A 26,813-nucleotide genomic window follows, 5' to 3' on the forward strand; every position below is an offset into this window, starting at 1 on the left:
TTTATAAAAAGATTTGCTCTCCATTCAGAGATGTGGACCAGTTTCTCTGCCACTAGATGGCAGTGAAACACAAGGTGTTCTTGATAATATACTTAGACGACTTTCATAGGCAAAAAATGAAATGAGAACAGCAGTCAATGACAGTGTCATTTTAATTAGAGTGATACACAATGTACTAGAATCCAGAGTAGTCACACTTGGACAGTTAAAATTCAATGTATTTACATAATATTAAAAAAAAAAAAAAAAAAATGAAATGTACAGAGGAAAATCTTTAAAGTTGGGAGTGCAGACCATAGTGACTGGGTAAAAGGCAAGAAAATGTGCTTTAGTAGGTCACATCTCATTGTAAACATAAAAAAGTAAAATTTTAACAACATTTTAGTGTAATCATCATTTTGTTCCCGCAAAGATGTACTGTCTTTTGCCTTCCTGAACCAAAATATTTCTATCCAGCAGAATTACTGAAGCATGAATTGTTTCCTTTTCTGAGAAGAATAAGATATTAACACACGCATTGCTTTTTCCTTCTTGCATAAATTGTTGTGGCAACTATTGACAACAGCAGAAAAATAAAGTGGAAACATGACAGAGACCATTATTTTTAAATTCAGGTGGCCGATGTCATGTGCATGGAGGAGAAAAAAAAATTATCTGGAAAGTTTGCACAACAATCTTCACAGCTTTGTTTTATAATTTTTCTAGACTTTTTATAAGAAAAAAATGTAATTAGCAGCAAATGGAATCGTAAAGTAAGAAAGCAGTTTGACCACATGTAAGTGATCATACGCACTGTAGAACGTCACTTTTTCCAGTTTAGACCTGAATAGTATCCGTGGACATTTACATCTACACAGCCTAAGAGTACATGAGATTACGATATTCACATCTATGTATGATATCTTATAAAGTACAGCTACTACATGTACACACCGACTTCATCCGAGTAAGCCATAAGTTAATGTTCTGTTCCCTCTGATGGCCAGAATCTAGTGATAAAAGTAACAAAAGTCTTGACTTTCTGGTAAAATACATTAATAGAAGCAAGTTTGGTCACATTCTTTCAACTATCATACACTTACATTTTACATAAACCTTCATTCTTCCCAAAAACACCACTGGTGGATAATCCTGCTATTTATCCAGAGAGCGAGATTTCATAGTCACTCATTGACAGCAGCGGGCGCCCGACTTTCCGCACGTTCTTGGCGTTGGTTATAACAGCCGCCACCTCCACCGGTTTCTCAAAATAACGCACCAGGGCGTGCTCGGTGAGGACGGAGGCCAGGAACTGCTCGAACGTGATGGCCCAGTCTTTGTCTATGCTTGTGCTGTGAGGCAGCCCGCGGTCCTGCAGCCCGCCGGCGGGAGGTTGTTTGCTCCTATCGCCGTTGGAGCAGTCGTCGCTGCGCACCAACACGGTGTCCTCTGCAATGTCCTCACACTGCAGCTTCTCATCCAGCTCGTGGGAGCCGGCGCTGAGCACCGAGTACGACGACATTGATGTGTCGTCTTTGGTTTCATCGTCGGAGATGAGCATGGCGGACGACGTGCCCGTGTCTTTCGGAGACGAGTCCTCCAGCTTGATGTCTTGCATGGGGGGCACGGACTCCTTCTCCAGACTAGCGGGGACGAAAACGTCTCCCATATCCTGACCCTCCTGGGACGCTTGGAGATCCGAGAAGTCTCTCTCGCACGTGCTCGACTCCGCTTTCCCCTCCTGTTTGAGATCTTTTTTGCCCAAGGAAGAGAAGAGCTTTCCCACTTCTCCCATCTCCAGCAGCAAACTGGTGACCGTTGCTGTGGCGTGATAGAGCTCCTGTTCTGCGACATCCTCGCTGAACATATTGTAGAGGGTCTTGCAAAGCTCGATGAATTGGCTCTGGAGGACAGAAACAGAAAAATGTCAACATAGCTGTATTCCTGCACCTTGCACAAACCCGTACAGCAGATAAAAGTCTTACCTGATTCAGCTTCGGGAGGTTTTTTGTGTTTTCTCGTTTGGGTTTCGTCTCCTGGTTCCACAGTTTCAGGTAATGGCGGTAATCTGGGTTGTTCAGTCTTTTCACTGCAAAATTTGCATAGAATCAAGGGTGAAGGTTTGGTCTCAGTATTGGTACAGCCTGAACATGTTTCCTTCAAGTTTGGTCCAAATTATTAGTAAGGACATGTCTCTACCATCCATCCCTAAATCCACACCCGTAATTATCATCCATCCCTAAATCCACACCCGTAATTATCATTAATAAGCTAAAAACTCAAATTAGAAAGTTTCTTTGCACAATTAGACATAAATTCCACAATAACTTAGTCATTTGCACATATTCATGCTTTTATAAATCCTACGGCAACATGACACTTTGTCCATCCCATTTCTCCTCAGAGAGCATGCTCCCATCAGCTGTACTGCTACTGCAGATGCACGTGCAAACTCCCTCTGAGGGAGGAACTCCTACTGAGTGCTAGAAAGTCCTGCAGGAAAAAGCTGCTTAGCAACAGCCACTTACACTGCAAAATACGCTTTGAAAAAAGAAAAGAAAAAGAAACAACATCTCAAAGAGTCTAAAGTAATTTGCTTTGCTGCATTTATTACCAAAGTGTTTTAAGAACAAAAAGCGTATTTTGGGAATGGGTGGCTTAGTCAGCACAAATGTTCTTGTGAGCCATGTTGGAGTTGCAAGAGCAAGATCTGATCCACAGTAAGACGTTCTAATAATATACACCTGGCACGCAATGCCAATGTCTAAATGTGTGTTCATAATGCACAGGGAGATTTCTCTTGACAGTATGTGTTGATAACTTTTGTATAACCGTGTTTGAAATGGTTTATTTAACCGCTAACTTAGCAGATGGCCAAACAGCCTTTATACTTTCATGTTTATACAGTGAAGTCAGGCACACATGTGCCAGTGATCGTTTGTTGACAGGGATTTAGGATAAAAGGGCAGAGCTGCAGGTGGTGGAGGGAGGGAAGCTTGTTATCCCTCTCCCCAAGTCCAGATTTAACTCAACCTCAACGCTTGTGGGTTTTAAGAACAGTGAAGTTTCATTAGGAGCTGCCCCACTTCACAATGTCGTTTAAAAGGCTATAATAAAGTTATTTAGGAGTTTTTCATTGTTTCTCCTTTTAGCTGAATAGAGATCTTGGTTTAACACATTATATAAAACAAACTAAACATGCTGACAGACTTCCACTGGTCCTCAGGATAATGTTTTTGATTACATTTATTTCAACAATGATCTTTTTTCTGCTTTCAAGTTTTACATATAAAGCCTGTTTGATGCTTGAGTCAAGCTAAAATAACTATATAGTACGTTGTTTTTGATTTTTAAATCCAGACTGTTCTAGATGTTTTGTGATAAATGTGGCTTACCTTTCTCAGTCTTGAATGTAACTCTGACAAAACCATCGTCCTTTTCACTTCTGCACTTTGAGTCATGGCCTGGGAAGAGAGCAGATGTCTTCAGTCACTTCAATATACTTTATTATCCCACTTGGGGAAATTTGTCTTGGACTCGACAGCTGAGCCACCAACGCCTTGGCAGCTACAGTGACAAAACAATACATCATCCGACACACCATTTCAGCAACAATTAAAAACACACACATATACTAATTGAAACATTATTCACCATAATAAAGCTAAATATAAAAAAGAAATCAATGAATACAATTATCGCACGTCATTTGGCCTCATGGAACATTGTTCAGGAGTCTGATGGAGGTTGGCACAAATTAGTTCTTAAGGCGATTCAATTTGCACCTGGGAACCCTGTATCGTCTCCCAGAGGGCAGGAGCTCATTTTCCGAGTAAAGGATGTGGGAAGGCTCAGCTACCGTCCTCTGGGCCTGCCCGACAACTGTTTGTTCATAGATCAACTGCAAGGAATGATGGTCCCTTTCCCCATCACCTTCATGGCTGTATGCACCAGACGGGCCGGTTTGGTCTTCCGCCTGACAATGAGGTTCCCAAACCAGGCTGACATCCCATTAGGGCTGGGCGATATGGACCAAAAGTCATATCTCGATATTTTCTAGCTGAATGGCGATACTAGATATACAGTATATCGATATTTTTTCTGTGCCATAATTGGGGTTTTCCCCAAAGCATTATAGCATAGCATGTCTGTTAGCTTCATTTTTTTCTGAGGCAAACCCTTAAAAAAAACAGTTTAATACAAAGCCTCGTGCCAAATGTCACACAGGTACCTTTATTAACAGAGGTCTGCACAATATCAAAACGTATAAAACAAATGAAATAAAAATAAACTGCCTGCATATATAGAATAAAAATGCTTCTTGAATAAAATAAAACAAATATCCCTTTCCTGCATAACAATTAAATTAAAATACACTGTGCAATTAATACAATGTAGACAGTAACAGGCAGACTTTTCCACTGAGGTTGACAGTTGTGCAAATAACAAAACATTTGTGCAAATCTCAAATAAAACATTCAAGTCAATTTGTCACAAAATAAGCTATAACAAAATCATAAAAAAAGTATTTTTTTTGCTGCAGACGGGCACACAGACATCCCAACTCAAATAGTTATCTAGATAAACTCCAAGATATGTGAGAGAGAGCTGAGCTGCTCAGTCATGTAGGACAACAGGACTGTGATCCAGAACCTCAAATCTTAAGTAATTAAAGTTTGAATATTTGGTTCCAGTAGCTAGACTCTACATTCATCAGGAATATATTTAACACAAGGACTAAAGCAAGCAACTTGTTTCAGTTTTTCCCTTTAGGGGCACAGGTTTTATGTCGGATGCCCCTCCCCACGGTTCCTGCCACTGTAGTGGGCGTGTTACAGAAAGGGACATTATTGTGAATAAATATACATACAGTTCAAATGTGGCCCTTCATGTCATGATTTATGACATGTGGTTCTTTCTCCTGATTTAGAAGTAATCTATGCTAAACTTTCAACTCTTCTTTTAGGCTATTTCTGAAAAGTAGTCTTAATTATGAGAGATGAACTAACCCTTGATACATTTTAAGGAATACATTAATTTATACATAAACTGGATCAAACAATAAAATATTTGATGTTTTGAATACAAAGTAAATATCCGTTTCACTTGGATCCTCACGGTGAAATCTAAACCAAAGTGTAATCCAAGTTTACCTTTTTTTCCTGTTAGAATAGTGTTTGGATTTATGTCTGGATGACCAGAATGATGATGATAGTGGTCAGCAGTTTGTACTCTGTTGGCTAGAAATGAATAACAGTCTGACTCAACAGTGCTGAGGCCGGCTTCCGGTTTTGGAAAGAGGAACCCGTGTTGTGACCGTGTGGCCCAGTATGAGAGACAGACTGGTGAGTTACATTTTGGACATTCTTTTTTTCTTCTTCAAAATCTAAAGTGGATACCCAATTTTTGGGATAATGTTTGCACAGTGGATGCTAATTTGACCAAATTCAGTACATACTAGTAAAATGATAGATGGTTTCTAAACTGTCCTAAGTTTTAACCCTGAAACAGCTAAAAAAAATGTCTGTTTCGCAGAGGTTTTGGACCTAATATGACTACAGTTTGGTGCCGTCAAATGTATATATGGTAACTCCACATGGTTAATACCACTGCTGATAAACTGCACAAGGATTATTTACAACGGCTTCTCTGTTTTCTGCACATCTGACATAAGATACCCCTCGCAGACCCCGTTTTAAAATCAACTCACGCAATTTTTAGTATCTCATAACAGTCACATGCACACTGACTAAAACCCCCAGTCCTCATCAATGTGACTAGTAGCATCTACCGCATGTGAACAAAAGACAACAAAACTAAATTAGTTCAAAAAGAAAAGGGCCTCAGGCTTCCAAATGAGTAAATACATCCTTAAAAGCCTTCTGTGGCTGTGAACCATGAAATGTAGCCTAGAGGGTGTTTGTTTGATGTCACAATGCATGGTTTCTTGCTCAGCTCCTTTCATTAGGTCTTGTTTTCTTTGGGAAACTAGAATTAATGTTTCAAAAGTCCCGCTTTTACTAAGAACAGTGAAAAACAAATAGTGTGCTGACTGTGTTTATCAGATTTTGGTGCACCTTCACGTGGATTTGGAAAATGGGTAGAAAAATAAATTAAATTTTGAAGTAAAGGAGTTGATCTCACCGATGGATGTTTCTGGAGTGATGTCTTCAAAGAAGTACTGAGTGGCTTCGAAGGCAGAATCGGGCTCCTCTTGTTCATGAATGATCTCTGCAGAAAAACAAACAAACATCTTAAGGCCACACCTTCACCTTGGCACAGACTACTGTAACAATACCACCCAAATATACTTTTACACTATGTATGAACTGCTAATAGATGAAAAAGGGAATACATTTGCAATTATTTGACTAAACTGTGTAAGGATATATTACTTAATATCAACACTACCACAGACCATCACATACTGTAAGCTGCTTAAAAAGCTTTCCCCGACTGCAAACGTAAGAGTTAATTTAGTTTCTTAATCACTGAAAACATTATTTAAACACTATTAAGTACTAACCAACTAGATAAATAAATGTACTGGGGGTGGTTGAATCAGCATGGTGGAAATGCCCAACAGGGGTGTGATGGCTCCAAACTCCACACAGAGGGTGAAATCAGTCACGAGGAACATCAGAGTGCTGATATGCATCGCCATGAGAGGTCACATTTCTCATGTCTTTTTTTTTTCTTCTTCTCTGGCTCTAGTGGTCTTTATTCAAAAGTATTCAGGCAGGAAGGTGGTAGAGGGAGAGAATGGGGAGAACATGCAGCAAAGGGCTGCAGGCCCAGACTGGAACCTGCGACTGCTGCAGGAGGGCTGTAGCCTCAGTACATGGGCCCCCCAGCAGCTCACATTAAATACCATATGAGATTAAAAGCAGAATTTTAAACCTCTGTAAAAAAAAAAAAAAGGTCTAAAAGCCTGAGTTATGATCTGTATGAAAGATATTTTTGCCAACCACCATCCTATGCATACCTCTTGGGGCCCAGAGTTTCCTAGGCCTGGACTGGGATGCAGAAGTGTTTTCACTCTCTTTCTCTCTCCCGCTCCAACTCCCTCTCCCAGCCACTTTGCCTCAAAGACAAATCTTAAACTTCACCTGTTTAACTCACTAATCTTTTTTCTGTGCATTGTGTATATTTTTATGTTGTATTTGTCTTTTCACTTTATTTATATTTTACTGCTACTTGCATTTTTTTCTATAAGCTTTGTCATTCTTCTAAAATTTCTATATTTCATATTTCCTTTATTTTCCCAGGTTTTAATTGATAATAAGGGAAGCCCTCAGAGGGAAGGGAATAATAATTTCTCTGACACTGATGTGAAATCTCTTCCGTAGTTGTCAACAGCAGACTTTCAAAGATCAATGATGTGTATATACACACTCACCTGGTAAAACATGCATCTTGTAGAGGAGCTTCAGCTTTTCAGTGAGGTCCCCGTGACAGAGAACACCTGGAAAACATCCCAAAAGCTTTAAATTGCCTATAAATGGGACACAATATCTTCCACATCCATTTTTCCACTCAATCCCGACTCTCCTGCTGATTGTCTTCTTACCCAGGCCGCTACTGAACTCGCGAAAGTTGATAAGGCCATCCGCATTTTCATCAAGTAGACGGAAGAAGCGGACGGCCAAGGGGTCGGAGTGGGCTTCGTTGGACCAGGGGAACAGCAGGCTGAACAGGCCCTTAAACTGCTCCATGTCTATGCGGTACTGCTCCAGGTACGGCAGACTGGGGTCGTGGCGCTCCGTGGGATTGCTGCTGCCTCCCCAGTAACAGCTGGTGAGGTGCTCCGCCTGAACAAACAGAGGGGATATTTAATAACATGAAAAAACATTTAAAGGTAAGGGTTTTATAGAATAGGTATGCATAACAAGACAGGGATGACTTTGTCTTAAAAGCTGTCATAATTTATCAAGTGCAAACAGGGACGGTGGCTGTAACATAATTTCACCCTTGAACAATCATAATAAAGTCATAATAAAAACACTGTGCCATTGATAAAGAGGCAGTTTTATTTGTTTTCTTAAGCCTTCAGGACAGAGATTAATGCTTTTTCCAAAGAAATGTACTACAAAACATTTAAGCCAAGACTGACTGTTTTGCATTCCTTTTATTTGTACAACTTACCTTGAAGAGCACATAGAGCTCCTCCAGCTCATCAATGCTGAAAGACATCTCTGTGACAATACTTCTGACCTGCAACAAAAGAGTGAATAATGACGAGCGTCAACACAGAGCAGATTATCTAGAGTCATTCCTTCTGCTTCAAATCTTAAATCCAATTTGATTTGCAGAACCTGCAGACATTTGACATTGGTAACGTCCCCTTTTACCGTTCTGCTCGACAGTTAAGCACAATGGGAGTGGGGGATTGAAACGTTTTATCAGCTTCATTAGGTCCTTACCACGTTGCGTTTAGTTGTATCCTCAATAGTTTGGATGACCTTCAGTCTCTGTTTGAAACGCATCTGTTCAATCACATCTGCACGGATTGACCCGAATTTCTAAGAAAAAGGGGAAAAAAAACAGATATAGGTCAAACTAACGCATATTTGGCAGCAGTCGGTATCACAGCGGCAACAATAAAAACAATAAAAAACACAAACATGGTTGTTCTCAGCAGTTCTGTGAATCATTACCTCTGTGCTGGAATGCAGAGAAAGGAAGTACGCATAATGCATTTGTAAAGGGTATAAAATCACATTAGTTCAGTGTGATTGTAGGCTCGGACATCAGAGGACTGGTTCTTTTAGCCTGCTAAATAGTTCTTAGCATTTCTAGATATATATCAAATATATTTCTTAAGATAAACATGCAATCCTTTAACAGTCATTGGTGCTAAAGAGGAAGTGGGAGATTCAACAGACTATGTAGCCCACAGTACGGCACAGGACAAAATAGAGACTGGGGGGGTCTATCGCTTTATGGAAATGCTTATTGAATATCAAAACCAACATCCCTGCAGATCAAAGATGAGGGTGGACAAACAGTATGTTTACAAAAGTGCCTAATTATCCAATTAAATACCTCATAAGAGCTGCGGACCAGTTTAAAGATGTCAACCTCTGGATGTGGTTCTCCGTTGTCTGTCAGTAAAGAGTGCAGGTGGGGGATAGGAGGCAGGGTGCTGTCCTTATTGCTCACACTGTCCAGGTACCTAGCATAGACGTGGAAGAAGAAAGTAAAAACGGAGCCCTGTAGCTTTACATGATGATGACAACACAACACAAAAGACATCTCCATCTCTTTCTTTACCTGCCCAGCACAGTCATGGCCTCCCCATCGTCCTTGCAGCCCAGCAGCTCGTGGATGTTGGCATTTAGCACCGAGAGCGCCAACTGAAAGATGACCTTGATGCCGTCATAGAAGAAACAGTCCACAACCACCACCGCACTCTCGAACGGCATGACGGACAGGAAGAGGGTGAGGAACCAGGAGAGCGAGATGGTGGAGATGACGCCGAGGTCCTGCATGCAGTCGTACAGCTGGGGAACGTACTCTCGGGCGAGCTCCTCGAAAACACCCTGGTCAACAAGGGCTCCTGGGAAACAAAAGGGAATTGTGTTAAAATGGCAGAAACCACCAATAAAGCCTTAGAAAATTGGTCACAAATACTAACCTACGACCCTAGTGTTGTAATAGTCGGGCAGCATCCTCTCACAGAGCGCCACGAGCAGCCAAAACGCCTCCTCTTCTTTGGCATAAAGCAGCAACACAGATGTTACAATATTCATGGCCTGTGGAGTCACGGCAGAGAACAAACACTGTCAAGGACCGCCGAGCTTTCAGCCAGCTCACGTCACGATATAAAAAAAAAACGAGACCGTGCGCACCTGACAGTATCCGATGTTGGGATTTCTGAAAGCGTAGGCAGTGAGGACCCTGCGCAGGGCGGCGATGCCCATCTCGTTCTGGAAGGCTGGGTGCTCCGGCAGAGAGCGATGCAGGTCCCTCTCGATCTCCTCCGTAGCCAGGTTGTATTTGCCCATCGATTTCTCCACCAGGTCCTCGTAGTAGCCAGGGTGAGTGCACATCTCATTGATCGCCCCTGTGAAAAGAACCTTTTTAACAACCAATCTACAATGTTTATTAACCAGGTAATTAGTAACAAAATGCTGCTATTAATTACTTATAATATTCAATGTTTATTACTTAATTAGTCCCCAGCTGGGAAATTCAAGTAGCTGAAATACAAAATGCACCACTAAACCTGAAATTGTTTTGGTAAAAGCACTAACAAACTGATATAAAAAATTAATAATTATACTACTTGACATGATTTTGTAACAGTAATAACATCTAAATGTGAAGCAGTGTCTTTGAAATCATAATGTAACAAATATTTTATTATTTTGCTCTAATTTCCTGTAGTTGTTTTTTTATGTTTTTGATCGCCAAGGTTATGTTTATTTTCCCTTGTATACAAAACCATCAATCTAAAACATTCTTTGCTTTAAATTTAATGAATAAACAAAAGCTTTTCAGAGTCTTTTTTCATCCTTCGTGCACACTCTGCAGAGCGAGTCATAAGTAGGTCAGTTTTGTTAGTGACTCTGTCGCGCTCAGGTGAGCGTGCGTACACGCCGCTGAGAATGAAGCCACACCTGGAAGCCAAAACCACCAAAACCCCTGACGCATGCGCACGCCTCAGCAGCACGTTTGGTAAGAGTTAAAGCCACGCGTTCATGCTGTCTGGAGGGGATCTGGTTACATTCATGCTTACGTTTGGTGGTATAGCATTAAAAGTTTGAAGGAAAGAAGAGAAAATTAAAGTAACAGAAATACAGGTGAAATCGATTCTTTAGGGGTAGATAATACTTTTTTTTTTTTATTCAAATACAAGGCAGGCAGAATATTTTGAGAAAACTGCCATCCGTGTTTACATAAATAAAACAACCCACTTTAAATATATGCAGTTACCTAATATTTGCTTATTGTTCTTGATAACCCTAGATGTCGACAGATGTTTCAGTCTCTTTTGAAATGTGAATTCATCACACCAGCCTGCGACGGCATATTTTAAAGGTAATAAAATGGAGTCCAGTACGACGGCTGGGCAAATTTTAGTTTATAAAAAGTACAGAAAGCAAATATTTCAGCAAATTCTCGCTTCACTGAGCTATTAAATTTGAAACAAGTTTTTAATCATTTTGAAAGCAAGTTGCATCACAAATATGACCATTTCCATGGTGAAATAAGGACATAAGAAATTTTCTCTCAAAAACATATTTTCAATATCTTTGGCCAACACACTTTAGCTCGGATTAAAAAAAAAAAAAACTAATTATGTTGCCAGATTGTTCCAGTACTGGTACTCTTATTTTGACCTGCTGCCCTCCGGCAGGAGGTACAGAGTCCTGAAGCAGCGGACAAATAGACTCAAAAACACCTACTATCCCTGGGCCATCAGACTGTTAAATAATACACAACAAAACATAACATAACAGAACAGAACAGGTGTATCTTGTTGAATGATGTGGGAGTGATGTCTAGGTCACAGTTTGTTGCACTTTATCCAGATATTGTTTGTATTGCTTTTATGTTTTTATACTGTGCTTTTCATACTTATTTATTCCTCTTATTTTTGCTTCCTTTGCACTTTGGTGGGAACAACCCAACCAATCTCGTTGTAACCTGAGCACAATGACAATAAAGTTTATTCTATTCTAAAACCACAGGAAGCCTGTGGATTACACGACACCAGTACACATGACATATGCATCATGTGATGTTTAGTATGCAGGCCTGGTCTCTCAGGTATCGTGCATGACTGAATGGTGTTCGTGTTGCTCACCTGAGAAGAGCAGCCACAGCTCTCCTCTCATGCCCTCAGGGATCCCCTTAAGAACAAGCTCTTTCGTCTTCTCCGTGCGGTACATGCACACTCCCTCTCCATATTCAGTAAAGTGGTTCTTCCACGCCTGCTCCTTCAGGAACTCTTTTGCCTACACAAACAGGGGGAAAAAATCCAGAAACATAAGCAATTACATGCAGCTTTTTTATTTTCCCCATTCACTGCATTTGTCTGAAAGAGGCTTAAAGAACAGGTCCGCATGTAGTACGGGATATTTACAGGGTGCAAAACATTACATTCTTTGTATTCAGCAAAATGCTAGTTAATTCACCAGTTTGGGATTAAACTCCTCAGGTGAACGGCGGCGATACATGGTCATCAGGGCCTCCGTGGCTGTGGGCACGCTGCTGTCATTCAGGTTGAACGTGCGCTCACCTTCTGAGCCGAGACTGTAATGTGGACTGCTGGAGTGCTGGGATCCATGCTGGGAGTAAACCTGGACACACATCAGATACGGGCTTTAATGTCAGTGCTTTTATACAATCGCCAAAAAAAAAGAAAAAAAAAAAAAAAAAAAGAGAGTTAGACGCTGTGCTGGGATAAAAATAGATAATAATCAAAGTTTTACTTACTTCATCATCTGAGCTGTTAAGACTGCTATTCAGTTCTCTTTCTAGGTAGATCTTGGAGGTGGTTTGCTGCAGAAAGTCGGAGATCCTTTGCACCAGAAAGTCTCGATCTTTCAAGTTGGCAAACAAGAAGGTCATGCGATTCTTGGTGCTGATCGAGAGTGGGCTGGGCAACACGTTGGAGCTATCTGCCTTTTCTACGATGGTCACCTGCAGGACATAAGGAAACATCCAGTCTCAGAGGGATGAAAGATAGGTATCATGTTGTGTGAAGTTTGCACCATTCATTTCTTTCTTAAAGCAGAGGGGTACTGAAAACCCCCTGCGTCCAAAGTAATCAAGCATTATCAAAATGTATCCATGCGTCTTTCCTTCCTCGCTTGTAACAGCTCACCTCACGCAGTGGGATGATGAGGCTGCACAGGGTCTCCTCTTTACTGGTGAAGCAGATGTAGTTGGTGGAGACAAACATCTGCCCCAAGATGTGCATCTTGTTGAAGGGGGTCCACAGGGTGCAGTCTGTGTGTCCATCCAGTTTTTCATCTTTGGGCAGCCGGAACAGTGCCCGGTAACGCTCACTCTTAGCTCTGGCATCCAGGTCTCTGCAACATGCAAAATTCTCATATTAGGCAGCAGCCTTTTTGCATAAAAAAGCAAAAGCATAGATGTTCATATTCAAATATATGAACTAGCTTGGATGAATTAATTCATCTACAAAAGAATAACAGAGCACATGCAAACAAAAACAGACCACAGTCAAACCAAAGACCATGCTTTTAAAAAGATCTTTGGCTCATTTGAGAGGCTCCAATGAGCTCAAGAAAGCTTAAATTCACAGTGACATTTTGTTCTCGTAATTAAGCTGTAAAATGTAAACCTGCAATACTATTTTGGACTTTAACCGTTTATATCTGACACACTGTGGATTATGGTTACACACTGTAGGCTGTTTCTGATTTCCTTGAACCTTCAATCCAACACAAGTTGTAAACACGTATAAACAGGATTTATCACTACTGAGCCCCGGCTCCTACCTCTTTAGTGCCGACACCTTCATGGGGGACTTCTTTTTGAGCTTGGGCAGCGAGCGGTCCTGCTCAAACCCTTTGTTGTCCAGTAGTTGGCGCATGGCGATGTTGGCCAGCTGCTCCGCCAGTTTGAAGGTCTCATTGATGTTGAGGAAGACAGAGAAGAGGTGCTCTTTGGCGCGAGTGCTGACTTTGATCACATCGGGCAGCAGGAGGGTGGCGCTCTTCTCCAGTTGGGTGATATCTGCCCAGCGTACCACCAGTTTAGCTGAAAGTGGGAGAGAAAGATATCGGTTAAGTGCGTAAAACATAACAAACGTCCACGGTGGTTAGATACTGAAAACAATGGGATTGTTCAGAATATGAAAGAGTTGATGTGCAACCTTCTTTTCCCAGTAGAGAGGAATAGAAGCAGAGGTGGTTGATGCTGAGGTACAGCCATCCCTGCCGCGGCACCTTCCCCTTCCAGTAGCTGCAGGAATAATAGTTGACCAGCTTCTCTTCTTCGGGCATCCCAAACAGCTTACGAAACTTGGCGCTGGCCTCCTTGAACTTGTCTGTGTCATCGTCCTCTTTGACATCATGGTTCTTGTTGTACTCTGCTATGATGCCCTACGGGGAAAATAAAGAACATGAAAAAAGAAAATTAAGATTGTGTAAAGAAGGCCTGTAGCAGCATATGCGACTGATGTCACCTGACAGCTGATTAAGAGACTAAAATTCATAATGTAAGAACCCATATTTGAATTTCCAAATTTTGTATTTGTCTTTCTTGAACTTGGGCCTTTTAGGTTTCCTGCCAAAGACCTAAAATTAACTTAAAAATGAGTATTATAATGTTCTACATGCCATTTCTGGGCAGAAAATAAAAGTACTAAGCTGCAGTGATGGCTGCTGCATACTTGAAAATAGACTTTCTTCCAGTCAGCAAAGACACACCGCCACCTCAGAAATGTTAGCATTGCATAATAATGATACTCTAAACACAAACAATCACTGAATATACCCACAATCTGACTATTTGAAGGATCTCTATTGATGTGCACACAGTAAAAATACATGTATGCTTTATTTAAATATGCATTTACATTAAGTTGGTGTTAACAAATGTTTTCCCACTCCTAATGTGCCAATTTCATAAAAACATGTACATAATATTTGATTACATTATGGCAGCATGCTATAAAGACAGTTCTGGCACAGAAACTGTTCACGTGTAGTTTACCTGCAACTGTGTACTTGCTCAGAAAGGGTTAAAATATGTTAACTGTCAGTGCAGTGCTCAGATCTGATTAAGGACTTCTTCCTTAAATACATTTGATGATGTTCCACAAATAAAGGTAAATTGGTTTTCAACAAATAAACAGGTCGTAATAATACCAAGCATGTGTATCTTAAATAGCCAGTAATTTTGACCCGATTCGAAATAGAAATCTAGCATTTAAAACCCTAACTCTGGGCACTGACCTGCACCTTCCCTTTAACAAAGGTGGTAATGTCATTTTCATTCTCAAAGATGGAGAGAGTCTGCAGCAGGTTGTGTTCCAGCCACTCCCAGTGCTCCGTGATCTCTTTACGGGACGTTCCTGCGGAAGAGAGAGGAAAGGGGGAGGAAGGGAGAGTCAAGACTGCTCAGGAATGAGTTCACATCAGGTGCATAAAAGTGGGCTGTTTAAGAAGTAATATAGTATTAGTGTGCTAATTTGGTACGAGAGAAACTGATAGATTTCCAAAAGCAGAGCAGACCTGAAACTGTAATGCAATGATCTGCTTTTTAGAGAAATCCCTGCAGACTGTTCCTCCAGCTCTTGCCCTGAAGTAGAACGCCAGTGGGAAATCAAAAAAATAAAATCTGACAATTACATGAATATCCTTTGTTTTACTTTTTATCAGGAAAACTAAAATGGCAATTCTGATACACTTGGTCATGATTGAACTGGCTGCAGAACAGAAATGGCTGCCACTGAAGACCATTATCCCTCAACACTGCTGCAAACAGGCGGTCGGTAAGTGCACGCTGACTGCATTAACTGTGCCTGACTGCTCCGTGATCCCGCCGTCTCTAGGAGGAGTAATGAAGAACTGGGGAGAGGAAAGCCAGGTCCATTTCAACGCCAAGGCCTTTTTAAATAGGCTTCCACTTCACATACAGGAGATAAACCACCGTTTAATTTTTAGATTTGGTAGAAGAAAAAAAAAAAAAAAAAAAGGTTGAACATTTTTATAAGCAAATCTTACTGAACCCGTTTCCCAATAGTGATCAACAATGATTAAATCTGAAATATCAACTGTTAACAGATAACTGAGGTTCTTTTTTTTAAATGCTCTGCTTCCACCTTAATTAAGACTATTTCCTTATCTACAGTACAAACCAAAAGTTTGGACACACTTCCCCATTTGTTTGAATGAATAGGTGTGTCCAAACTTTTGGTCTGTACTGTATGTAAACCATTAGGTTTTAGGTTACTAGTCGGAAAACAAAACATTCCAGTAGGACAGCTAGAGCTATAAAAAAATAGCAATCTATAATCCAGTATAAACCAAAAAATGAATGTTGTTTGTTGGGGGGGGGGGGGTTACTAATACAGATTTACATCTTTAATGTTTAAACAACACTCTTTCTAGTAGTGGTGTAGAAACACCACTCAAGGTGACTGCAATGGAATATAATGAAATAATATAGCATTCTTAAATAAAGACTTGGCAATAAGGCTCAAATTAGTGAATTATTTAATAATTTTTTTGCATGCAAAAGGGTCAAAACCTGAATCTCAATGCAGGAGTGACAAAGAGAGTCATCATTACAGCAGTCTTACAGAACAGAACTCGTGCTATTTTGACAAAATAACCTGCAATTCTCAAAATAACATATTTGTCAGACAGCTAAACCCAAACTGTGCAGACGCAATACTAGTCTGACCTTACTGTAATAATAATGACCTCACAGAGACGGGACATTTCCATCACAGCCACCGTCTGACTAAAATGCTCAGTTTTTTCTACCATTTCTTTAAGGATTTTTTAGGGAAATTTCTAACTGAGTACCAAACATTTGAAAAGGTCTAAGAGCTTCAGCGCTTCCTGTAATAGCTTTTAGGATATGAAAGACTGGTCCAATCCTTATAAAAAAGGCAATTCAGTGCTTCAAAACTGCTTGTGGCAGCAACAGTCAATTAACTGATGATTATTTTCATGTTATTGTTATCTGAGATTTACATGAATAAAACTGAAGACAGCAACTCTTACTTTTTTTTTTGTTGTCTTTAAATGTTCGAATTATTATCATAGGTTATATTTTATACTTATTTTATACTGTGATATGTATGAAGTGCTTTCTTCTCAAAAAGAATGCAGTAGTGTATTAGGTGGAGTATTTTTTTTTTAACATCTGTAGTTTTACTACTGCAGTGTTACAAAGTTTCGTGTTAGGTTACGTTCGCACTGCAGGTCGGATGTAAATATTGATGCATCAGCAGTGAGCGTGTATGATTTCCGTTTTAAGTTTATTGTGCAATGGAAGTAATCAAATTCATAAGGTAATTATCAGCGATGGCTTCAGAATCTGTACGGAAGAGTGTCTGGATGAGGGATGCGAGCCAGGAGTATAGGACAGAGTTGCTTTTGCCTGCAGTGTGAATGTAGCCCAGGTCTCATATCAATGGTCATCGTTTCTTAAGTTCTTATGAATTTCTACTACCATCCATCTCTAACCTCATATTTTCAAAAGAGGTCAAAGAGAAGAGTCTACAGGAGGTTATTTCGACTATTCAACAAAATGCTTGGGGATGGATGGAGCGGCTTGAGAGACTAATGCAAGTGTGTTTTTAGTGATGCCATTAAGTAATGGGAAGAAAAAAAAAAATGAGTGGGACTAAAAACCAACCTTAGCAGGAAGCAAATTCTCTGTGAGAGAATAACAGTTTGATGCAGACTTTCAGCACTGTAACTCATTTGAATAGAAAGCTATTCAACACAGTGAGAAAAACCCTCAAGGCTTAATGTGATCCATTTTATTTATGGTTACATCCACCAGAATTAGGAATAAAAGGATTGAGACCGACACTAAAGCTGCTAACCTCTTGACAGATTAGGTTCAGCGCCAGAACACTTGACCTTTCCCAAAAAAAAAAAAAAAAAGGGTCTTGATTTCTGGTCCTGGCCTCTCAAATTAACTGGCATTCTGCACAAGAGTATCAGAGATTTCATTTTTGAACCTCCAACTTTTCCCAGTTCTAAATTAATCAAGGGCTCTGTCAGTGATGCATACAATGCAAAAAAAAAGAAAAGAAGGTGGCGCTTCCAGTCAGTCAGGAGTGTTTAGATCCCCCCCTAAAAAAGAGCATATGGGAGTTTGCAAAAAACGTGCAATTACCTTATAGTGAAAAAATAAAAAGATGAAATGAATTATTAAGAATATTTCATCAAGTAATCAGCTGAAAAAACCACTGATTCCTGCACCGGTGTCTATAATGTCACACTCCAAAACTACTGGGGCATGATGTAATGCAGTTAGCATGGGAAAGAGCAGAACTGCAGAATACCAGGAGTATAACCTGAAGGGGTTGTGTAAAGCAGTCATAAAGTTACTGAGAGGAGCATACAGGAACAGCTCATACCTACTGTCATCCTAAAATGTGCAGAACTTGAAGTGATCCAAGTGAATATACTCAGCCCTCAAGGTTTTTCAGCCAGTTAGTGGCTTGTTTTGCTTTAAACAAATGCACGGTGTCATAGGTTTGGGGCTGAGGGGTTAAGGTGCACATACCATGAGCAATGATCCAGTAAACTAACGAGTCAGGAGTCTGGTAGAGGATCCTATAAGGTGCCATCCGGGCGCTCGAGTCCAGAACCACATCCAAAGTCCCGACCAGCAAACCTGCAAGAGACCAAGAAAATAACATTTTTCGTTAACAAAAATAACAGAGCAACACTTTTGTCTGCAAGCCATCTTCTGAAGAAACATTAAAAACAGACACTTCTTTGTCTCAAGATAAGGAGCTCTTCCACAACAACTCATGACTAAAGATTCTGCATGAATTTGATGTAAAAAATAAAAAAAATATCCCAAATGTTCAACAACCTTTGAAGAACATGAGATCCGTGTCAAAAAAAGAGTGCCATTCTTCTGTTTACACCCAAATGTGGAAAACCCAGAGATCTTGAGATTCAAGATCAAGACATTTAAAACCATGTCTTGAGGCTTAAACTTCTGTACAGTATGCATTTTAGTTTACGTCCCAGTCATGATGAACCAGCAATCTTCATCTAAGCACCTCTGGGCTGGATTATTACATTTGCTGTCCCTCAACTTATTTTCGAAAACAGACTCATCCATAAAGTATTTATAAGTTGTGACCGATGGCCTTATTAATCGTTAATGAATCCATTTGTTTTATAAATTAGTTGATAGCCATTATGTATCTATTTGATTTATAAGGAAATAGAAGTGACTGACATTTATAATCCGTCATGGTTTGTCTTTTGAGGATTTAATGCTCCTAAAAAGTCAGAGCACCCTTTTTTTGCATGTGAAAGCAGATTATTTTATTTCCATCACAATTGCCTCAGTGGTGGCTTTTGGCAGGTTTTTACATTTGCAAATTTAGTTTACAAACCAAGGAGGTGGAGTTTCAAGAACAGGCGGACTTCAAACTGTAAAACATTTCATCTTGGCTTCTGCCTGCATCCAATCTTTTATTAATCAAGATCTTTATGAAAGTCCCGATTAAAACAGTTGGACAGTTCCAGCACATAGGCCTCTTCTCTTTTTCTTTGGAAGTGAATCCTTTGAGGAAAAAAAACAAAACACACAATCCAGTAGTTTTTAAAAGAACTAGTAGCAATACATGCAAAATTGTTTGGTTCATGTTTGTGCATGAGATCAAATTTTTGTTTGTTTTAATTATTTTTGGATGAAACAAACTCCTGCATAAGACTATGGATGCGACTGGCTAGCTACCATTATGGGGTGTAGGATAACACTGAAGCACTGGAAATCGTCTTATTTTCTATGTTTTAAGGAATGGATTTAACTAATGACCAAGATGGCTGTATATTGTGAAACACAACTCTCAGGATTAGTGGGAGAGAAGATATCTTCATTCATGTGTGGGGTTCATTTTTGAGTCGTATAGACTATACGATTCAAAAATGAACCCCACACAGTCTATATACTATAGAGACTATGTTTGCTTAGATGGGTAAGTGATACTGACATATTATTGAATGTAACTATTTTATATACTCAGAGGGCAATGTCACTTTCAGTTTGTAGGTACTTTGTTCGGGTGTGACTAGTTTTTTTTTAACGTTTCTACACTTTATTTGAAAAGGACAGTGAGCTTTATATATGTAGAAACTCACTACTGCAGAACACTTCCAATTATTCCAACTTTGAGTGCAACAATGTACAATGAAGTGCAAATAAATAATAAATAAATACTTTTGAAAGGAAACGTCAGAGTTAAAAAACAAAAAGGGGTTCACTGCGAAAGCCACCTCATGAGCTAGAGAGGTTTTGTAAAAACCTCCCATGGCTCCCATGATGACATAGTTTATACAAAGTTTCAGACACAAGTTTTGTCAACTTAATTGTGAAGATGCTGTTGCAGGAAATATTATCAATATATTCAGTAGGTACATATTAAACTGAAACTCTTGACAGATTATTTTCGTTCCCCGGCTCTTTGGGGTAAAACTGAGTCACACATGAAACACTCGAGAAGGAAGAGGCAGACTGACATATTCATCAACCTATTTGATGTATATACTCTTTAATGTGTTACTTCCCCTCCCTTATTTGTTACACTAAATGCTCAAAATAATTTTTTTTTAAAGCAACTCCCCTGTTTTTTTTTGGTGGAGTCGTAAACAAAATTATCAAGAGAATGCAGACATTTCACACTTTGGTTTAGTCACCTAAAAAAACAGTGTCAAGTGCAAAGACAGCTTCCTCTTTGTGTAAGGCAAAAATGATGAAGCTAAAAAAAAAAATTAAGAGTCATAACTGATGTTTGCATGTTGACCTGTGATAAGACTGAGGTGTTAGCCAATGTGCATTACTTTAAAAAAAGAAAAGAAAAAATGTTGAGTGAAACGGTCTTGTGGTGAAAATGTGTGAAAAGCGGTACAGCTGGGGCCTGGTTGTGCTGTGTGACACGGATGCTTGAGCTTGAGGTTTAACACGGGAACCTTAAGTGAGACCAACAAACTTCAGAGACCCCTTTTCATCTGCTTGGCACACGGCTCTAAGTGACACACCAGACCAAGAGAAGCAACGTCAGCTTTTGTTTGCACCTGTATGTGGTTTGGGTTGAGAGTTTCTGGTGTTTCACCAGCACCTGGCAACCCAAGACGTCACCTGTCTCTGCAGCGTCAACTCATCAAAACATGTGACGGCTTGTTCCGACACACCTCACGAGTGGGTGCTACTTAAAAACAAAAACAACGCACAAAATCCGGAGAACGCAGCCGTAACGCTGCATGTTTCACAGAATATCTGAGACTGCCTGGAAAACTCTGCAGAATGAGCAATCGGCAGCTGAACACAATAAGCTGCACAATCATGTGATGCTTCATGCTTCCCTACTGAGAAACCAGAACTCAATCACGTCTCTTCATTGTTCGAGCAAAACTAATCACATTCTCAGGGACATTGGTGGTTTTCCACGGAGCAGAAGGACAGGAAACAAGAACCGTGGCACGACAAAAATGCAACTGCTTTACTTGTTTGTTTCTTGCTTCTTGGTTGTCCTTTTTATATACCAACTTCCCAAAAATGAGGGAGCTGCAGCCGCTCTCCATAAAGTCTAGGGTGCAGGAAGAGACTTACATAAGATGGGGACAGTTTCTGTCCGAGAATTGGCAAACTTGTAACAAAATCTGTTGCACTCGGACACAAATTATTGCACAATTTATTGCTATGAGTACTTGTGTTAAGTTATGCAACACGACAGCATGATTCTGAGTTTATTTACAGCGTGATGAGTAGATGTTTCGTTGTGTCTAAAAACAACACAATTATGAAATGCTGAATAAGAACGTCAATAAAAATGTCCCCCTGTTGTCTCCAACGAAACACTTTTACTGTGCACACAGAAAAAGCTAGGAGTTTTTTGGGTGTGTATTAGGTTTTGTTCTCATCTTGGCAGAGGTGGATGTGAAAATGTCAGTCTGAGCATGTCTATTGGAGGGGGAGGTCTGTTTGAAACATCAGTGTGACAAGTTTCTGGAGGAACTTCCAACGAATGCACGCCCAGTTTCTATTATCCAGTTTCTCAGAGGCCCGAGAACCAGAATATCAAAACCTGCTTCATCTCCACACATGAGCAGAACAGTTTTTCCCCCAGGTCATCACTGCATAATGTGCAATTTGCCATGCGGCTGTTGCATGTATCCCTCACTGCCTCAACATCTGCTAGATGCTCCAGTTTCTCTCAGAGCCGTGGTTCAGAAAATGCACATTTTCCACCTTCCAGTTCACGCCAGTGTCGCTGGGTGCTGCTCGGTGCCAACTGGCACACAAGACGAGTCAGCGAGCTCTGCTTTTACATAACAATGACGTCATCCCCCGACACCATAGCACACTGAGGTGCCACAGCAAGAACTCAGCAGAGACTGAGAAGACAAGACTTTTCATTAATGTCAAAGAAAGCCTTATTAGCATTATCACGCTCTAGATGTATGCAGGAACAGCCTTTATCTTTAATGTTAACCCTCGTACTTTGTTCTGGATTCTCCAGCTTTTCGTTTCTGAGCCATTGCTTCCCGTTCTGAGGAAGAGGACCTCAAGATTGCATTAGATTGATATAAGCAGTTTTAAAACTGTAGAGATCCAGATTCTCATATGTGAAAAGCAAGAGAGTAGTAGCTGAGTATTTAGCCGAGTAGCACACAGCAGGGCATGATGACATTTTTTTTTAAGTGCATTATGGATGAATCGTGCAACGGTTGTAGAGTCCTTTTCTTAGTGCCGCCCACTCTTCAGCCAGAGTGGTGCTCAGATTTTAGTCTCCTCACATCAAGTGTTAAAGTTAAATGAGCATTGACACTGACACAAAGTGAGACACTATTTATGGAGAACTGAAACTGAGTTGATGAACACTGACCAGTCCCTGACTCGGGTTTCACCTGCTCTTCAATTCAGGCAAGACTGGGGAAATTCTCTAACTTCAGCTATTACAATTGTATATTGAACTGGAATACGCAAGTGCGCACAGGCTTATGAATGATCTTGAGTCGTATCTAATATCGTCAAGAAACTTCATGACCCCAGCAGCCAGCCAACGAGGGATCACAAGCTAGTGTTGTCATAGTGTCAGTCCTTAAACCAGACCGACGGCGAGGGTCCCAGGAAGATTTGAAATCTATATCAAATCAATATGTGTGATACCATGATCTGATGCAGCAAAGAAAAACTGAAAGTTGTTTGTTTTTGTATTTTTCCATTATTGAGAAAACATGTTTGTCTGAAATGTCAACTAACTGAAAAACGTGAACACAACACACCTTTTTGGTCTTGTGGGTCACTTAGGTCTGGAAATGTGTCATGGAGTGTTCAGGCTGGCTGAGTATTGTGACATCACAAACCCCGGTCAGGTAATTTCCCCCATTAGGGCTGTGCGATTTATCGATTTTAAATCTAAATCGGATTTATTAATCAAGATGATGTTAAAAAAAGGAAAATCGGAAAATCGATTTTCCTTTTTTGCAGCTGGCTGCATTAAAGACAGAGCTCGTCTAGTCATCTTTGTTTGGTCAAGAAAATTGTAAATGTCACTCAAGGAGGATTTACAGTATCTTTCAATTACACTTCATTCCCAATAGGGAAATTTGTTTGCTATTTTTCTTTAAAAATAAAGATAAAATATTTGAAACAATTTATTCCATTGTCTTTTGTAGTTTTACCAAAAAAATCGAAATCCGGGTTTTCAGAGAAAAAAAATCGGGATTTTATTTTTGTCCAAAATCGCCCAGCCCTATCCCCCATTTTTTAATCCGCCACAATTTACATTGTGCTATATTTGCTGAATCTCCAAAGCGGATACTGCAAGACACTACCACCCTCTCAGCTCGAAACAGATCAAAAGATTTCCTATAAAAATCACCCACACCATCTTTGGAGACACTGCATCTCCAGAGACACAGGAACTGGAAAAAATAAATCCAGCCATAGTATTTCCAGGTTTAAAGCTCTATAGAAAAGGACCTAGACACTATAATCTAGTACAGTCTTCCTGCATGGAACTTAATAACACAGACTCCTTTATTGATTCAAAAACCTATGTCTGGTAACAGATAAGGTTAATTTAACTGTTAAACTCGTGGAAGCAACTCCGTCTGTGATAAACTGCTGCTCTGCCGAATCCAGGTCAACCAACAAAATCAATTTCACAACTCGAGAGAAAGCAAGACACAAGGTCTTTCAGCTGTGAACCTTGGCCAGTCATTTCAATCACCTGCCTGTCTTCCTCCTTTTATTATTCTTCCTCCTGCTGCTGCTGCTTGGCCCATTTTGGATGGAGTTGGACCAGAGGGAGAGGAGGAAGAGGAGGAGCAGTGAGGAGAGGGAGAAGGGGAATGATTCAGCACGAACAGGCAAACAGACCGGCTCTCAGCTTGATAGTCACATAGATATACTGTTGTTGAGGCTCCACAGCCATCAGCAGCTGAACAAATGAAGCCATAGATGCAGTTGTTTGTATTGCAGTGGTTGACATGTAATTCTCTGCAGGCAAATCATTTGATAATAAGCAAAAGATTTTGCATTTTGAACATGGAGTGAGGCTATGGAACAGTCCGAGTAAGGAGCTGAAACAATGTCCAACCACCTACAGTTTCAAAAGCAAATACAAAGAAAAGATTTTTGCCAAATACAGGGAAGAGGAGACATGAGGTAGTGATTGTGTGGGGATTCAGCACAATGTACGTATATAAAAATGGTAAATATAATAACTATTATATTGTTTTAGATAAGATGTGTGTATATATTGTATATGTATATTATTTATAATTGCTTTGGTAATAACAGGTATAATTTTTTGATAAAGTAAAGCTTGCTGTTTTATTTTTTCTTATTTTTATTTCCAAGCAAAATTAAACTAGAATCAAGGGGTAGGACCCAATAAGTTTTTTTTACTTCCTCCTACTCCTTTTCGGGCATGGAAGTTTATTTCCCTTTGATTTTGTTTAATGACTGTTTATTTGTATTCTTTTTTGTTTTGTGTAATTGTTTTTTTTTTTTATGCTCGAAATAAAGATTTCAATCAATCAATAATGTAGCACAACCCCATATGAGCCAACAGTAAATATATTTTTATTTTTTTTAACCTTTATTTAACCAGGCAAGCAAATTAAGAACAAATTTCTTATTATATGGTGCTGCTCTTAATCCCATTAGTGGTCATTTATTAAAAGTTTGACAAATCAGTGTGTAAATGTCTTACAGATGGCAGCTGACCGGTCACGTGACCCTTTTTGTCATCCATATGTTCAGTTCACGTCTAAAGGCTGATTCATGGTTCCGCGTTACACCGACGCAGGGCATACGCCGTAGGGTAAGCGGCGACGCACACCGTACGGTGTCCGTCGCCGCGATCCCTACGCCGTACCCTACGGCGTAGAGTACGGCGTAGGCTCTGCGTCGATTTAACGCGGACCATAATTCAGGCTTAACTTGACCCCATAAAAGTGACCACAAGCAAAGAAAGGAAATGCCCGGTTTTGCTGTCGTTTTCACCGAGTCATGGCAGCTACAGAGCTGCAGCGGGGAGTCGGGACTCACCGGCCAGCCCTCCGCCTCCATCCCCGTGGCCTTTCCGTCTCTGCAGGATGAAGTAGGGGTTTGCTCTCTCGGTGATCCACAAGGCCCCCGCCAGCAGCACGTCTTCGGGACTGACCCACATGATTGTGTCGTTTCTCTAGTGTTCAGGACTGCTGAGTGACGGCGGCCGCCACGCTGATCCCTCCGGGACCGAGTCCTGCTATAATTAAACCAGCGAGTTCCTCGGCTCGCTGCGGCTCGGCTGGTCCCAGCCTTTGTTGTCCATTAAGCTCCGCTGCAGGTGCGACCCCGTCCCGAGCCGCTGGGCGACGCACACGTCGATGGAAGTCGGTGGTGGGCGAACTGAAAACACGGTCCAGAAGCGATGTCTGTCTTTGTTTTGAAATATACAGGAGACGCAGAGTCGGAGAAGCCGATAATAAAGCGAGCAGCGCGGTCTGCTCCTCCTCCTCCCCCGCAGCTCCAGCGACGTCACCGCGCACGGCGGGGAGGTAAACAGCAGACTTTTTAAAATCAAAGGAAAAGGATATATGGAAAAGGAACATTATATATGTTATTATATTAAAATGCATATATATGCTTTAGGTTTTTACTTTGTATTAATACGGAAAAGTAGGGCCAGGCAGGAGAAAAATAAAAATAATATTTTAGAGGAGGAATATTTTTTTTCTCATTATGCACTTTCAAAATTCAAATTTTTTTCAAAATTTCGTGAATAAAGTCGAAATGTTGAGAAAAAGTCGAAATGTTGAGGAAAAAAGTCGAAATGTCGAGAAAAAAGTCAAAATGTTGAGAAAAAAATCGAAATTTCGAGATTAATGTTGAAGTACAATTTCGAGAAAAAAGTCTAAATTTCTTGAATAAAGTGAAATGTTGAAAAAAAAGGAAAAATTTTGACTTTATTCACGAAATTTCGAATTTATTCCTGAAATTGTACTTCAACATTATTCTCGATATTTCGACTTTTTTCCCAACATTTCGACTTTATTTACGAAAATTTGACTTTTTTCTCAACATTTCGACTTTTTCGACGCAAATCGGTGGTGGGCGAACTGAAAACACGGTCCACAAGCGATGTCTGTCTTTGTTTTGAAATATACAGGAGACGCAGAGTCGGAGAAGCCGATAATAAAGCGAGCAGCGCGGTCTGCTCCTCCTCCTCCCCCGCAGCTCCAGCGACGTCACCGCGCACGGCGGGGAGGTAGCAGACTTTTTAAAATCAAAGGAACATTAGATATGTTATATATTAAAATGCATATATATGCTTTAGGTTTTTACCAACTTGGTATTAATACGGAAGTACGGAAGAGTAGGGCCAGGCAGGAGAAAAATTAAAATAATATTTTAGAGGAGGATAGTGGGTTCTCTCCGGGTACTCCGGCTTCCTCCCACAGTCCAAAAACATGCACGCTAGGTTAATTGGTGATTCTAAATTGCCCGTAGTTGTGAGTGTGAGTGTGGTTGTGAGCATGGTTTGTGTGTTTATATGTGGCCCTGTGATGGACTGGTGACCTGTCCAGGGTGTAACCCCTGCCTCTCACCTAAAATGAGCTGGGATAGGCTCCAGCAGACCCCCGTGACCC

The 26,813-nt window shown here is 40.4% G+C and overlaps 1 protein-coding gene across 1 annotated transcript; it reads right to left on the minus strand.

Moving 5' to 3' along the window:
* Positions 1-1,025: 1,025 nt before the first annotated feature.
* tbc1d9 (TBC1 domain family, member 9 (with GRAM domain)) lies at positions 1,026-25,703 on the minus strand. Its single transcript, XM_061718045.1, has 21 exons — positions 25,231-25,703; positions 18,214-18,324; positions 14,916-15,034; positions 13,832-14,060; positions 13,455-13,716; positions 12,815-13,022; positions 12,424-12,630; positions 12,123-12,287; positions 11,792-11,942; positions 9,831-10,045; positions 9,617-9,734; positions 9,253-9,538; positions 9,025-9,154; positions 8,403-8,501; positions 8,125-8,193; positions 7,550-7,790; positions 7,379-7,444; positions 6,124-6,210; positions 3,375-3,443; positions 1,965-2,068; positions 1,026-1,882 (listed from the first exon to the last, which is right to left on the minus strand). The coding sequence occupies exons 1-21, from the start codon at positions 25,349-25,351 to the stop codon at positions 1,139-1,141; spliced, it is 3,801 nt and encodes a 1,266-aa protein (XP_061574029.1). The 5' UTR covers positions 25,352-25,703; the 3' UTR covers positions 1,026-1,138.
* Positions 25,704-26,813: the final 1,110 nt, after the last annotated feature.

Source organism: Cololabis saira, chromosome 1 (assembly GCF_033807715.1).
Source record: "Cololabis saira isolate AMF1-May2022 chromosome 1, fColSai1.1, whole genome shotgun sequence".
In the NCBI taxonomy this organism is placed as follows: domain Eukaryota; kingdom Metazoa; phylum Chordata; class Actinopteri; order Beloniformes; family Belonidae; genus Cololabis; species Cololabis saira.

What these genes read in the sequence shown, in the direction of transcription:
- tbc1d9 (XM_061718045.1), bottom strand. Translation starts at nt 25,351, where the DNA reads ATGTGGGTCAGTCCCGAAGACGTGCTGCTGGCGGGGGCCTTGTGGATC. An exon ending in TTACTGGATCATTGCTCATG is followed by an intron (nt 15,035 to 18,213) that starts GTATGTGCACCT and finishes TCTCTTCCGCAG; the next exon opens with GAACGTCCCGTAAAGAGATC. An exon ending in GCTGTGGCTGCTCTTCTCAG is followed by an intron (nt 10,046 to 11,791) that starts GTGAGCAACACG and finishes TTCTTTTCACAG; the next exon opens with GGGCGATCAATGAGATGTGC.